Source organism: Cheilinus undulatus, linkage group 7 (assembly GCF_018320785.1).
Source record: "Cheilinus undulatus linkage group 7, ASM1832078v1, whole genome shotgun sequence".
Lineage (NCBI taxonomy): Eukaryota > Metazoa > Chordata > Actinopteri > Labriformes > Labridae > Cheilinus > Cheilinus undulatus.
This window is the reverse complement of record NC_054871.1, coordinates 49,985,023-49,997,383: the sequence shown is the minus strand read 5'-3', so window position 1 is coordinate 49,997,383 and position 12,361 is coordinate 49,985,023. Positions and strand designations below refer to the sequence as shown.

Here is a 12,361-nt window from a genome sequence, read left to right as displayed (position 1 = left end):
TCATCAAGGCACTTTTGTTGTTGCCTTTTTACCACGAGCTGCTCTTCTATCTCAATATTCCTCTCAGCCTGGGGAAAAATTGGGATTTTGTTTGCTGCCATGTTTTTGAGATGTTAAAGTGTATAATATCCTGTTGGGGACCCTTCCTGGTCTGCCTGCTCTCATTGGCTGCTGCATGTTGTGCACTGGAGGTAGTTTGGTCTGGAATTGCTGCTATAATGCATGTCTGATTGCAGGAAGGGAGGCTTAGACTCAGTCTGGGGTAATGACACTGATACAACACGTGGTCTCCAACATTCACATCCAACCAGGCATCAGGCTGAAAATCTTCCCATGTTTAGCCAGCTATCGGGCCTCGATAGGGTTGAAGGGTGGTTAAAACATTAAAAATGAAAATCTTGCATGCTGGCCTCAGTGTTTCTTCCTCTACTTCAGCCTGTGTTTGACTGATGACTGTTTTTTCAATGCAAACCAACATTTCTCTGTTTCCTGTGCCGTGTTCTTGCATTGTTTTCTACCTTTACATGATAATAAAACATGAACATTTCCTGCTGTGTCTGCTGTTTTTGTTCTGAACGTTTTATCGTCCGGCCACACCTCAGCGAACCTTGAACCTCATCGGCCCCGCACAGATCAACTCTCTCTGTTTTTATCCTGACCTGGTTTTCTTTGATACGTCTCAGGCATAAACAGCTCCAAGGTTCACCTGCTGCACCTGAGAGGAGGGGGAGGAGCTAACAGAAAGAGAGGGAGATTTTCAGCTCAGTGCTCACATGGCCCCGAAGAAGTCATGGTGCAGAGGAAAATGTTTCTGTGTTTCAGCGCAGCGTGGTCGTTTCTTCTCTGCTGTGGTTTGGTTTGTTCTGAAACTGGAGAAAATCCAAAGTGTGGATTAGTTAAACAGACAAAGATTCATCAGGAGAGTTACAGCAGAAAGTTCTGTGATCCTTCCTTCAGCAACCAGACTGCAGGTGGACACCAGGTAATGATTATTGTTGCTGGATTCCCTGTTGAATGTTCTGGTTGATTCCCATGCAAAAAAAAAAACAGCGGCAAAAACTTGAAATAATCGGGACAAATTTAAAAATCTAACTTATGTTGATGAGTGAATATAAAATTATTTACACTAAAATATAAGGCAAGAAATAGGACAGCACGCCTCCTCTATGAGAAAAAGAGGTGTAGTGTCCTGAACATGCTGCTGGTGAAATGTTTACACAGGGACTTTTAGTCAGCAGGACATGAGGAGGGACCTTTCTGGGGGCCGTTCCAGTGGACCCTCTTCTCCAAAATTCCCCTTTAGTGGAGAAAGAGTCTTGGTGTGTTCTCTACCAATCTTTCTCTGGAGAAACAAAAAAAAACAAAATGCAAAACACTCTAAAATCTGTCGGGTTAAAGTTATTTCCAAATTTTGACTTTTTTCTTCAATAGCTTCTATGTCATTTGACATATTGTCCTAAAATAGATCTAAAATCTGTTTAAGACTGGAGAAAAGGATGAACTAGCCCTCAGACTGTCTTTGTAGCCCTTCAGTGTGATGCAGCAGTAATGTGGAGACCTTGCAGAGCAGTAAAAGTGGGCTGAAATAAAAACACCTCCATCCATAAAACAGAGGACGATGCAGTCTGCTCTTTCTGTCTATGAAGTAAACACAATGCAGAGTGCTGAAGCGTCATTTTTATTCATAGAGTCCCTCAAAATGAATTTAAGAAAGCTGACCCACAGTGGCGTGCACAGACTTTTTCAAGGGCAGGGGCGAAAAGAAAGAAAAGGGCACATTCAGCGCGTTCTCGCCACTGAAGAGGGCACTAAGTTTGGCGTGTTTGAGGGCACTTTAGACATGTTTATATGTTATACAAATGACACATTATATAGCCTTAAAACAGACTAACTAGACAGAATACTCAAGTTAGTCTATAGTTAGGATCAGCATCCACAAGAACTGTGTAGATTTAATGCTCGACTGTGAACAACACACAGAACATTTTCAATGAAGTAGATGCCATTTCCTGTATTCTAGTGCATTTTAACACAATATTAGCACCAGATAATCCAAACTGGTTCTGTGAGATGTAGTTCTGGCTCAATATAGATCAAAAAAGGGCCCAACATAAAAGTCATTGCAACAGTAATGTTTTGCCAACCAGGAGGGCACTTTAGCATGCATTTTTACCACCCAAGAGGGCAGTTTGTCATGTTTTAACCAGCCAAAGAGGCAGTTTTGTGTGTTTTGCCAACCAGGAGGGCACTTTAACACGCATTTTGGCTCCCAAGAGGGCACTTTAGCACATGTTTTTCAACAATTGTGCCACGAGGGGGGGCGACCGCCCCTCTTGCCCCCCCACACTGTAGCCTGACGGAGCCCAACTCCAAAAAATCCTAACTATGCATCGCAGTGACATGGACCGCAAGGGCTGTGATTGGTCTGCTCAAAACATCATTTCTTCATCCGGTGGTCCCTCAGTGGGCGAACCAGTGTGGTAAATTCACCAGCAGAACGCAGAACTTCGAATGGTCAACGGCGGCGTCGCTGCAGAAGCATAACTCAGGCTTAAGGCAGGGGTTCTCAACATTGGGGCTGGGACTCCATCGGGGTCATGAGAGACTGAGAGGGGGTCTCCAGATGCCTTAAAAAAAACTAAGCACATTTATGATTTACACTGTTCACATTTGACCCCGTTTTCATCCCTTTTTCCCACCATTTTTGCAATTTTAACAAACTTTTGCAACTTAAAACTAATTTTGTCAGTTTTAAACCCTTTCCATCACTTTTTTCTGCCTGTTTTTGTTATTTCTAAACCAAATCTTGCAAGCGTCTGCCTATTATTGGCTCTGTTGACACATTATTGCCTCTATTAACCCCTTTAACCACTTTTTAAGCCACATTTCACAATTTGATTTGCCCATTTTTAACGGTTTCTGACTTTTTCTTCCTCAGCTAACCCTTTGTGCCAGTTTACATCAGTTTTTCATCCCATTTCACCAAATTTCCCCCTTTTTTTCTGCCACTTTAACGCCATTTCAGCCACTTTTGGATCCCCTTTTACCACTTAATATGCCCATTTTTGCCACCTTAACCCCCCCCCCCAACCAAATTTTGGTTATTTTTTGCCACTTCTAACCCATTTCTGCTATTTCAAAATCTAGTTTCACCTCCTTTCCCGCCATTTTTATTTTTGCCATTATTAACCCATTTTAGCTATTTTTAACATATGTTAATTCTGTTTTTTAAAAAAAGGGTTTAAATTTTAAAGAGGGATATTTACTGCACAAATTAATTAAAAAGATATTTGTTGTTTTTGATAAGCATATACCACAGCTTAACTTTACAATGGATCATGATTTTGCTGGCCTCCAGTTTGGCTGGTTCCCAGAAAGCTCTCCCATTTCTCCCCCTCATTGACAGCCTTGTCTTCACATGACTATTCTTGAATGTTCATGGCTGTGTTCAGCCACCTTCAGGTACAGTGGGGGTCTCCAGTCTCTGTCACCGTTATTTTGGGGGTCGTGGGCTGAAAAGGTTAAGAACCCCTGGTGTAGGGCACTGGGCAATAGGCATGGCTTTATCCTTGTGATTTTAATGTGTACTGTTCCTTTAAAGAGAGGGGTACAATTGCAGCGTCTCATTTAGAGGGTTTCAGCTAAAAATGGGCCAAAAAACAAAGCTAGCTTAAATCAGAAATGATTTAAAGTGTTCAGTTTTACCCCAGGCAGCCTCTATGTTGACACTATTTTTTTTTTTTTTTTGCTATGCCTCAGAACCTCCTGATCAGCTGTTTAGGTCTGTGGCCTTCATCAGACACAACAACAAACCAAAGCAAAGCTAGTTCAGTCAGTCATCTCACATTTGTTGTTTGTTTAAGCATTTATTATGGCAACATCACATGTTTGGCCCCGACTTCATCCCTCCTCACAGATTTATTTTACATGCAGAATTTGAGAATAATGAGATAACATCAGTCAGAGCCAACAGGTGGATGCTGGGGTGGAGGTGGGTTGAAGCGAGGGCACAGTGCTGACCCAGGGTAGAGCAGGCAATTGCAAAGCAGAGGAAGGTACCGGAAGTCTTGCAGGTTTAATAAACAACTGAGGATGGAGGATGGGAGTCATGTGATTTGATCAAGATGCATGTCAGATGTGAATCATTGGACCTGAGATGAGTGAGCTACTTGTGAGCTTTGTTACATTTATTTCAGATTGGTTTCAACAGATGACGCTCTGCTTTTATAAGGAAATACATCAAGCCTTCCCTGGGTTAGGGTTAGGCCATATTTCCTTTCAGCTCTTCTGGTGGGGTTGGTTTCTCCTCTTTATCTTCAAACAGCTGAAAAAAACTTCCTGAAAGCATTCAGTAAGGCAGCCAACCAGGGTTGCCAGGTTTTCCAGTGGAATGTGGCTATTCTTCATGTATGCATGTAGGTTAGGGTAGATTTTTTTTTGCTTGTGGGTTGAGCACACTCATTTTTGCAGTTTTGTGTATGTGTATTTAATATCAAAAACAGAATCAATTTACACTCAAATACAACTAAATCAACCAGCAGAAGCAGGAAAACATGGAACATGCACACAGACAAAGATCCGCTGAGCCACGCTGGCACATAGACACACACACAGAAGCAGCACGCCTGCACGCACACAAGCAATATATGTGGTGTGGCAGAGATTTTACCAGGTTATGTTGAATTTCAGCGTTGGGCTCGGTTCTTGGCTAGTTTTCATCAGCCATTGGGCTAGTTTGTCACCCAGACCTAGCAACCCTGCAAGGAACTCTGGATAGAGAGTGATGCAGTCTGCAGGCATCTGTGAGCTGCTAATATTGATCAGACATGACCTGAACTACAGAAGTGTTGATAAGTCCCACTCCTGACAGCAGCAGCTGTCTGGATTCATGGGCTCACAGTTTACACACCCCCAGGTAAATCTGGATCTCTCCTGCTGACCAGATTCCACTAAAGCTTCTCTCTTTCTTCCCCCTGAGTCTCCATCAATACAGCTTCCTCTGAGTACTCCTTTTTCCAGGACCTGATGTGATGTCAGTGTGTTTTTGATTATCTTTTTGATCACAGAACAGTTTTCCATTTTGAAATCTCTGGAGGATAATGCCATCACTATTGCCAAAGTACCTTACACCAGGGGTTCTCAACCTTTTCAGCCTGCGACCCCCAAAATAAAGGTGACAGACACTGGGGACCCCCACTGTAGCTGAAGGTGGTTGAAGAGCCACGCACAATTAAGAATAGTCATGTGCAGACAAGGCCGACCACGAAGGGGATAAATAGGAGAGCTTTCTGGCCCCCAGCCAAACTGGGGGCCCATGGAGGTCAGCAAAACCATGGGTTAATAATGGCAAAAAAATGTTGAAAGAGGTGGTGAAGTTGAATTTTAAAGTAACAGAAATGGGTGAACCTGAAACGCCAGATGGATTTTTTTCACACATTCATCTGGGAAAGCTAAGAAAAAGCAGAGGCTTTGAAAAATCCTTGGAGTATGACTGGGTGAACGTTCTGTCTGTCATATCTCTACGGGCCAATCAGAGCAACAAAACACATGACGAAGCCGCTATCAAGCTGCGCGTGCACAGCTACTGAGGAATAACGCGAAGCATGGCGACTACAGACATGTAAGTACTCAACTTTTGTCGTTTTTGAAAAGAAAACAACTCACTGCTGTTCTTTGTTCTTCTTTTAACAAAGAAATTTCATCAAGTTCTGATAAAACTGGCGCTTTAGCAGCATCCACGCTAATCTCTTCCCCCATAACTGCACCAGCTCTTGCTGCTGTTTGCTTACGTCACGACTCTGCTGCGCCTTAAAGTACTGCCCCTCATATCTGATTGGTCCTGTCGCTTTCTAACCGGGCCCAAACGGTTCAGATGGGAGCTTTGCAAGATGGAATGGCCAGTGAGAAACAAGGAAATGGGCGTATCCATCTGCTTTGCAAAGTTAGAAATGGGTTAGAAGTTGCAAAAATTAGATAAAAACTGCAAAAATGGGTGCGTGGCAAAAAGTGGCACAAATAGTGGAGTTGAAATGTGGCTGAAATGGCTTTAAATTGGTAAAATAGGTGGAAATTTTGGGCAGAAATTGGTTGAACTACCAAAATTGGGCATATCAAATGGTGAAATGTGGTTAAAATGGGAAAAATTCTGTGTGTAAAGGGTTTTAACAGTGGCGATGAAGAGTCAACATTAAGCTTAAGTGGCAAGAATTGGTTTAGAAGTGGCAAAAACAGGCAGAAAGTAGTGGAATGAGTTAAAAATGGCAACAGTAGGTGTTAAATGGCAAAAATGTGTTAAAATTGTTGGGAAATAATGATGAAATGGGGTAAAAAAATTGGCAAAATTGGTATAAACTGACAACAGTGTAATTAAAAAATATATATATACTCTTTTTTTAGAGCATCTTGAGACCCCCTCTCAGTGTCTTGCAACCCCCAAGGTGTCACAACCCCAAGGTTGAGAACCACTGCCTTACACAACCCTACTTCAAAAATACAGAAATACTCCTTTAACAGAAAGGAACCTTGAGCAGAACCAGACTGATGATGAACAGCCCTCTGTGGAAGCAGCATTGGGGTTGAAAAGAGTTGGAGGTAAAAGCAGACGGAGAAAGAAGAGAGGGTGTCAGAAAAGAGAAGAGGGAGATGCAGGAAGGTTTAAACCAAGCAGAACAACAGGACAAACACAGTGTGTTTGTCCTGGCCATAAATGCATCTTAAACTTAGTTTCTTGGATGTGGCTATGATATCAGTGATAATGGTGAAGCCCACCCAGCTCTGTGGAAGTTTGGCTGAATCTTTCCCCATGGTGTCCAGCATGGCTGTAGCTGAAGTTTTATTGGTTGAGATAATCTATTTTTAGTTGTTTGAATCAGTTCATAAATGTCTCATTACTGTACTCTTAGCCAGCTGCAGCCATCTCTGATTAAATATCTATAGGTTTTACTAAAACTGCTCCAATCCTGCTGGTTCTATCGTCTCCTACATCTCTATGTTTCAGAGCTGCAGCTCCGGTTTCTACAGAGAGAAAAGTGGACCAAACAGAGGTCAGTGTGTGCCGTGTCGCTGTAACGGACTCTCCACTGAGTGTGACGAGCAGACGGGAGACTGTGTGGTTGGTTTTCACACAATCAGACATCAAATATTTGACTCTTAGTTTAGATATTGTAACAATGTCCATGTTGTGTTTATTTGTGAATGACCTCCAGAACTGCGGGTTCAACACCACTGGGAGCCGCTGTGACCGCTGTAAAGAGGGTTACTATGGAAACACAGTCAACAGGACCTGTCAGGCCTGTCCCTGTCCTTTTACATGGAACAAGTCGGCTTCTCTCTTCACTCACTTTTACAAACTTTAACTATTTCTTTGCTCTGATTTCTGATTCTTCTTCCTGTCTCTTTGTAGTTTTGCGTTGGCGTGTCTGGACATTGGCTCCGGCATGGTCGAGTGTCTGTGTGAGCGAGGTTACAGTGGAGCCAGGTGTGACAGGTGTGTTTTACATGTCATGATCCTGCTCAGAAAAAAAGTCTCATCTTAAATATAAAACTCCAAAAAAACCCATCCCTGTTGTCTTATCCTCCTTTTAAGATGCTCCTTTGGTTACTATGGCAACCCAAAGATGCCTGGTGGCAGCTGCAAGCCATGCAACTGTGAAGACGACAGCTTTTATTTCTGTGATCGTCTGACTGGAGGTAATATATTTTTAAAAAATAATGCACAAATAGAAACCTACATGAACATGGATATGTTTGTCAATAACTTTATTTAGTCTTTATTACATCACCAAGGATTTGTCTAAGCTAAATCTAAAATCAGATTTTCATGAAGTTGGAGGACTCTCTAGAGATAGACTGTTTAAAAAACTGGTGATCATCACTGAAGCAGCAGTGACCAGGATACTGAGACATCGGCCCCTGAAAAATCATCCAGATAAACTTAAACAAATGCAAAATTTGTAATAAATTCTCTAGTAATTCTTCATAATATTGTGGCAATTATCTGGTTTACCTGAGCTTCTTGGGGGAAAAGACCAAAGGACACTAATGAGATATCATATAATTTATTTAAATATTAACATCTATTTTCAAGACAATGAATTAAAGATTCTGGCTGCATAAATTTTGTCTTAGGTCAGGCCTCATTTTGGATTACAGTATTGTGAACATGTTGGTTTGGTCCTGTCAGAGCCTTGGTCAGATTTTGATTGTGGCATGCTGAGTGTCGGTGCTCATTAAACTTATTGAAGTCTTTAATTCTTGCAGAATGCCTCAAAAGTGGTGAGGGCAGCTCTGGGGATCACTGCCATGGTGAGTTTAAACTGAAAATCCATCCATCTATCCATGCATCCATCCATCCATGCATCCATCCATCCATGCATCCATGCATGCATCCGTCCATCCATCCATCCATCCATGCATGCATCCATCCATCCATCCATGCATGCATCCGTCCATCCATCCATCCATCCATGCATGCATCCATCCATGCATCCATCCATCCATCCATCCATGCATCCTTCCATGCATCCATGCATCCATCCATCCATCCATCCATGCATCCATCCATGCATGCATCCATCCATGCATCCATGCATCCATCCATGCATTCCTCCATGCATCCATCCATGCATCCATCCATCCATCCATCCATGCATCCATCCATACATGCATCTGTCCATCCATCCATCCATCCATCCATGCATCCATCCATGCATGTATCCATGCATGCATCTGTCCATCCATCCATCCATCCATGCATCCATCCATGCATGCATCCATCCATGCATCCATCCATGCATCCATGCATTCATCCATCCATGCGTTCCTACATGCATCCATCCATGCGTTCCTCCATGCATCCATCCATGTATCCATCTATCCATCCATCCAAAAAAGCTTTTTTTCAGTTGACTCCACATGCTGATCAGAGTCAGCATGTGGAGTCAACATGCTGACTCTGATCAGCATGTGGAGTCAACATGCTGATCAGAGTCAGACTGAAGAGATGACTGTTAGATAGCAGGTTGGCAACTGATCTGACATGCATGTATTGATTTCACAGAATAGCAGCTGTATAGATTCCATCAATTTCAGAGCGTAGACATTTCTTTGGGTGGACAAATTAGTCAGGCCTATACCCACACCTACAGGATTTAGAATTACCAGTTAGCCTAACAAGCATGTCTTGGACTGTGGTAGGAAGCCAGAACACCTTCGGAAAACTGATGCATGAACAGGGGGAACCTGCAAACTCCTTGCAGACCACCAACAGTTCCCACAAATTCATCTCTTTCAGAATCCTGTCTATGTGTGACAGAACAGCTCGAATCACTGCATCACCAGTCAGTCCTGACAGGAATTCGAACCATTGTTTTTGACTTCTCACCCTTAAGATAAAAATACTAAACAAGTAATCATATATTTGGTGTCTTCTTCTCATTGTTTGCACTGGCAGATTGTGACCGCTGCTCTCTGGATTTACACCTTGACTTGGAAATCATGGACGATGTTTTTGCAGAGCTGAAACATCAACTACAGAAGTTCTCCAACAGTCCTGCATCACTATCCAGACTGAAACACATGGAGGTAAACATCACTGAGACTGAGGTAGAATTCGTGCAGATATAACTTTTCAAACTAGAGCAGCATTTGTGGTACAAAAAACAGCACTGTTACTCCACAGTATGAGAAGACAGAATACTAAACTGTGGACAGCAACACCTTAAAAACCACAGGAAGATGAGTCAGACTGCTCACTGGAGTGTCTTCTAGGGAGAACAGCGATGTTTCTACATGTATTACGATTGCTCTTAGACATACAGGGAAGGGCCTCTTAACTACCAAAAACAACCCTGAGTAAAAGAGCTTACTCTGACGCACACTGGAGAGTGTCATAAAAACATAATTTAACACCAGAGGACCTTATTCACCAATGTGTTACTTTAAATTCACTACATTTTTTTTTACAGAATTCGGTAAGAAAAAAATGCAAGTGCATGTGTGTCCCTGAAAACTCTTTGTCCTCTTTTGTCCTGCAGACTCTTGTTCGGATGTTCAGTCGTGTGCTGAGACGCCTGGACATGAAGGCTGAACAACTGGAGAAAGATGTAGAAATTATTGGAGGCGACCTCAGCAGGCTGATCGACAAGGTAACGGAGAGGTGTTCAATCCACACACGAGCAAAAGATTCTGGAATAACTGCACTAAAACTCAAATTTGTACATTTTAAAATCATTCAACTTTGCAGGAGCTGTTTGAAACATATCAGAGATTAATAACTGTAACTGAAATATCAAATTTAACTTTTAACATGGAAACAAACCAGAACAATTGATGAAACTTTAGAAACTATTTTTGACATTTTAGAAATATAAGAGCACAGTACACGTGGACAAAGTCTCTCAAAATGTGAATGAAATGACGCTAAAGTCTGAGGATTTCCTGTCTGAGGCTGCAGCACACCTCGCAGCCACACAAGGTAAAAGATACACTTCTTATCTGTGTTTCAATCTGACATTTATCTGCAACTAAAGGATATTCTTATGTCTATATATGTCCATGCCAATGTCTCATACTGTGTGCTTATGTCATGCCTTTATGCTTCTAATAGGGCTGAACGATTTGCAAAAATAATGTAATTGGAATCTTTTTTCCCAATATTGCAATTGCGATTTACTATGCGATTATTATTAAATTACTTAACTTATGCATTTTTCAGCAAACTCAAGCCATAAATCAATATTATAACCTACATTCAGTCAGGAACACTCATCATACATTTTACCATTTCATTGCAAAATGGATATAGCCTATGGTTTTACTTGGCAGAGAAGGCTCTGCTCTGAAGATGCTACCTGGGTTAGTCAAGCAGGGACTATGCAGAGAGCACATGGCTAGAAATCCCCCATATAGATGGACACATAAATGTCAATGTGTATTGAAAAAAATGAAATTATTTCAGAACCAATTAATCCATAGTAGCATGAATCTGAATATGATGATGCAACAAGCTTTAGGCTATAAAGGAGGCAGCTGGGGTGGAGGAGGTTAAACTTGTAAAGCTGCTGCTGCAAACATGAATGTATTAAACTGCTAATTTGACAAATTTCAAATTTAACAAATATTGCAACCTCTGTGATTTGTAAATTGCAGCAGGCCATATTGCGGTTTAATCTAATTTGCGATTAATTGCCTAGCCCTAGCTTCTTACTTTGTATATTGAGTTTATATCCTATATCAGTGGTTCTCAACTGGTGGGTCAGGACCCAAAAGTGGGCCGATAAAACTGTTGTAGCGGATATCAAATGTGTGTTTGGAAAAAAGTTTCAAAGGGTCTATCAACAGAAGGCCTAATTTGACATACTTTAGATTTACTGATACATTTTCAGTTTTTCTTATGATGACGAGTAGATGCCAGTATTTTTCTACCTATTTATCTCCTTTTTGTTGGATAGTAAACCTGTTTTTCATCTGAAATGATGTTCATCTTAATGTGTTTGTGTCATCCTGTCAGTTTCTTCAAGAAGATTTTTCTATTTAGGGTCCAAACGGCAACATTTTCATTAACAGAAAATTGGAAATTAAAAAAAACAAAACAAAACAAAAAATAAATAAATAAATAAACAAAACAAAACAAAACAAAACTTGGATAGTGACTTCTCTTGAGGAGGAGGTGATGGGTCCTGAAACTGACCAGCTGATAACCACTGCCCTATACCAATGTTCAAAGATTATTATTTGCACCTGTTTTATATTTTTGCTTCTATATTTAGTTTTTTTACTTGTCTCTTACTCAGCAGTATATGTAAATGTCATATCTTTATGTTCTTTACATTCTCATCTTTTTCTTTTGCCATCATCATACATCTAAATGCCTCTTGTACATCATTATGCTATTACCTTTTCCAGGGGCGTAGCTAGGGATTTTGGGCCCCCATAAAGAATATTACACAGGCCCCCCCAACCGGCTAGCCGAGCAACAAAGGTTGCATCAATTTTACAAATATCTATGAGTTTAAAAGTTTTTCTGAAGCAAATTAACCATTACTATGGTTAAATTAAATTTACTTGTATTATTTGGCAGCGCTGGACTATACCATTTGGACATTTTTAAGAAAGGAGCAGTATTTACAGTATTTTTTTTATTTTTTAGTCTGACACAAAAATTTCAGTCTGTAGACCAGTTCATGTAGTTGCTTGTGATTCAGTAGTGACACTAATTACTAAGAAAAGATAAATAAAAACACACCAATGTTAATTTTGTCGACTAAAACTATGACTAAAAATGTTCATCGACAGCCTTTTTTCCATGACAAAAACTAGACTAAGACTAACAAAAATAGATCTGTGATGACTAAAACTGACA

General features: G+C 41.0%; 2 protein-coding genes across 2 annotated transcripts in view; both read left to right on the top strand.

Annotated features, from left to right (window-relative positions):
- The first annotated feature begins 800 nt into the window (after positions 1-800).
- LOC121512573 (laminin subunit alpha-3-like) lies at positions 801-7,428 on the top strand. The gene is made up of 3 exons (XM_041791900.1): positions 801-982; positions 6,998-7,111; positions 7,206-7,428. The coding sequence occupies exons 1-3, from the start codon at positions 806-808 to the stop codon at positions 7,353-7,355; spliced, it is 441 nt and encodes a 146-aa protein (XP_041647834.1). The 5' UTR covers positions 801-805; the 3' UTR covers positions 7,356-7,428.
- The window catches only part of LOC121511722 (laminin subunit alpha-3-like), a 33,675-nt gene continuing 28,584 nt past the window's right edge, over positions 7,271-12,361 (top strand). Inside the window, exons 1-7 of the mRNA XM_041790486.1 lie at positions 7,271-7,318; positions 7,403-7,486; positions 7,586-7,689; positions 8,260-8,304; positions 9,452-9,603; positions 10,035-10,145; positions 10,363-10,474. Coding sequence (XP_041646420.1) covers positions 7,437-7,486; positions 7,586-7,689; positions 8,260-8,304; positions 9,452-9,603; positions 10,035-10,145; positions 10,363-10,474 — 574 coding nt within the window. The 5' untranslated portion in view covers positions 7,271-7,318; positions 7,403-7,436. The remainder of the gene's footprint in view (positions 7,319-7,402; positions 7,487-7,585; positions 7,690-8,259; positions 8,305-9,451; positions 9,604-10,034; positions 10,146-10,362; positions 10,475-12,361) is intronic.

Bases quoted from the DNA above. Each gene is read 5' to 3' on its own strand.
- LOC121512573 (XM_041791900.1), top strand. From the start codon at position 806: ATGTTTCTGTGTTTCAGCGCAGCGTGGTCGTTTCTTCTCTGCTGTGGT. The intron at 983-6,997 runs GTAATGATTATT...TCTATGTTTCAG, and splicing joins AGACTGCAGGTGGACACCAG to AGCTGCAGCTCCGGTTTCTA. The intron at 7,112-7,205 runs GTTGGTTTTCAC...AATGACCTCCAG, and splicing joins AGCAGACGGGAGACTGTGTG to AACTGCGGGTTCAACACCAC.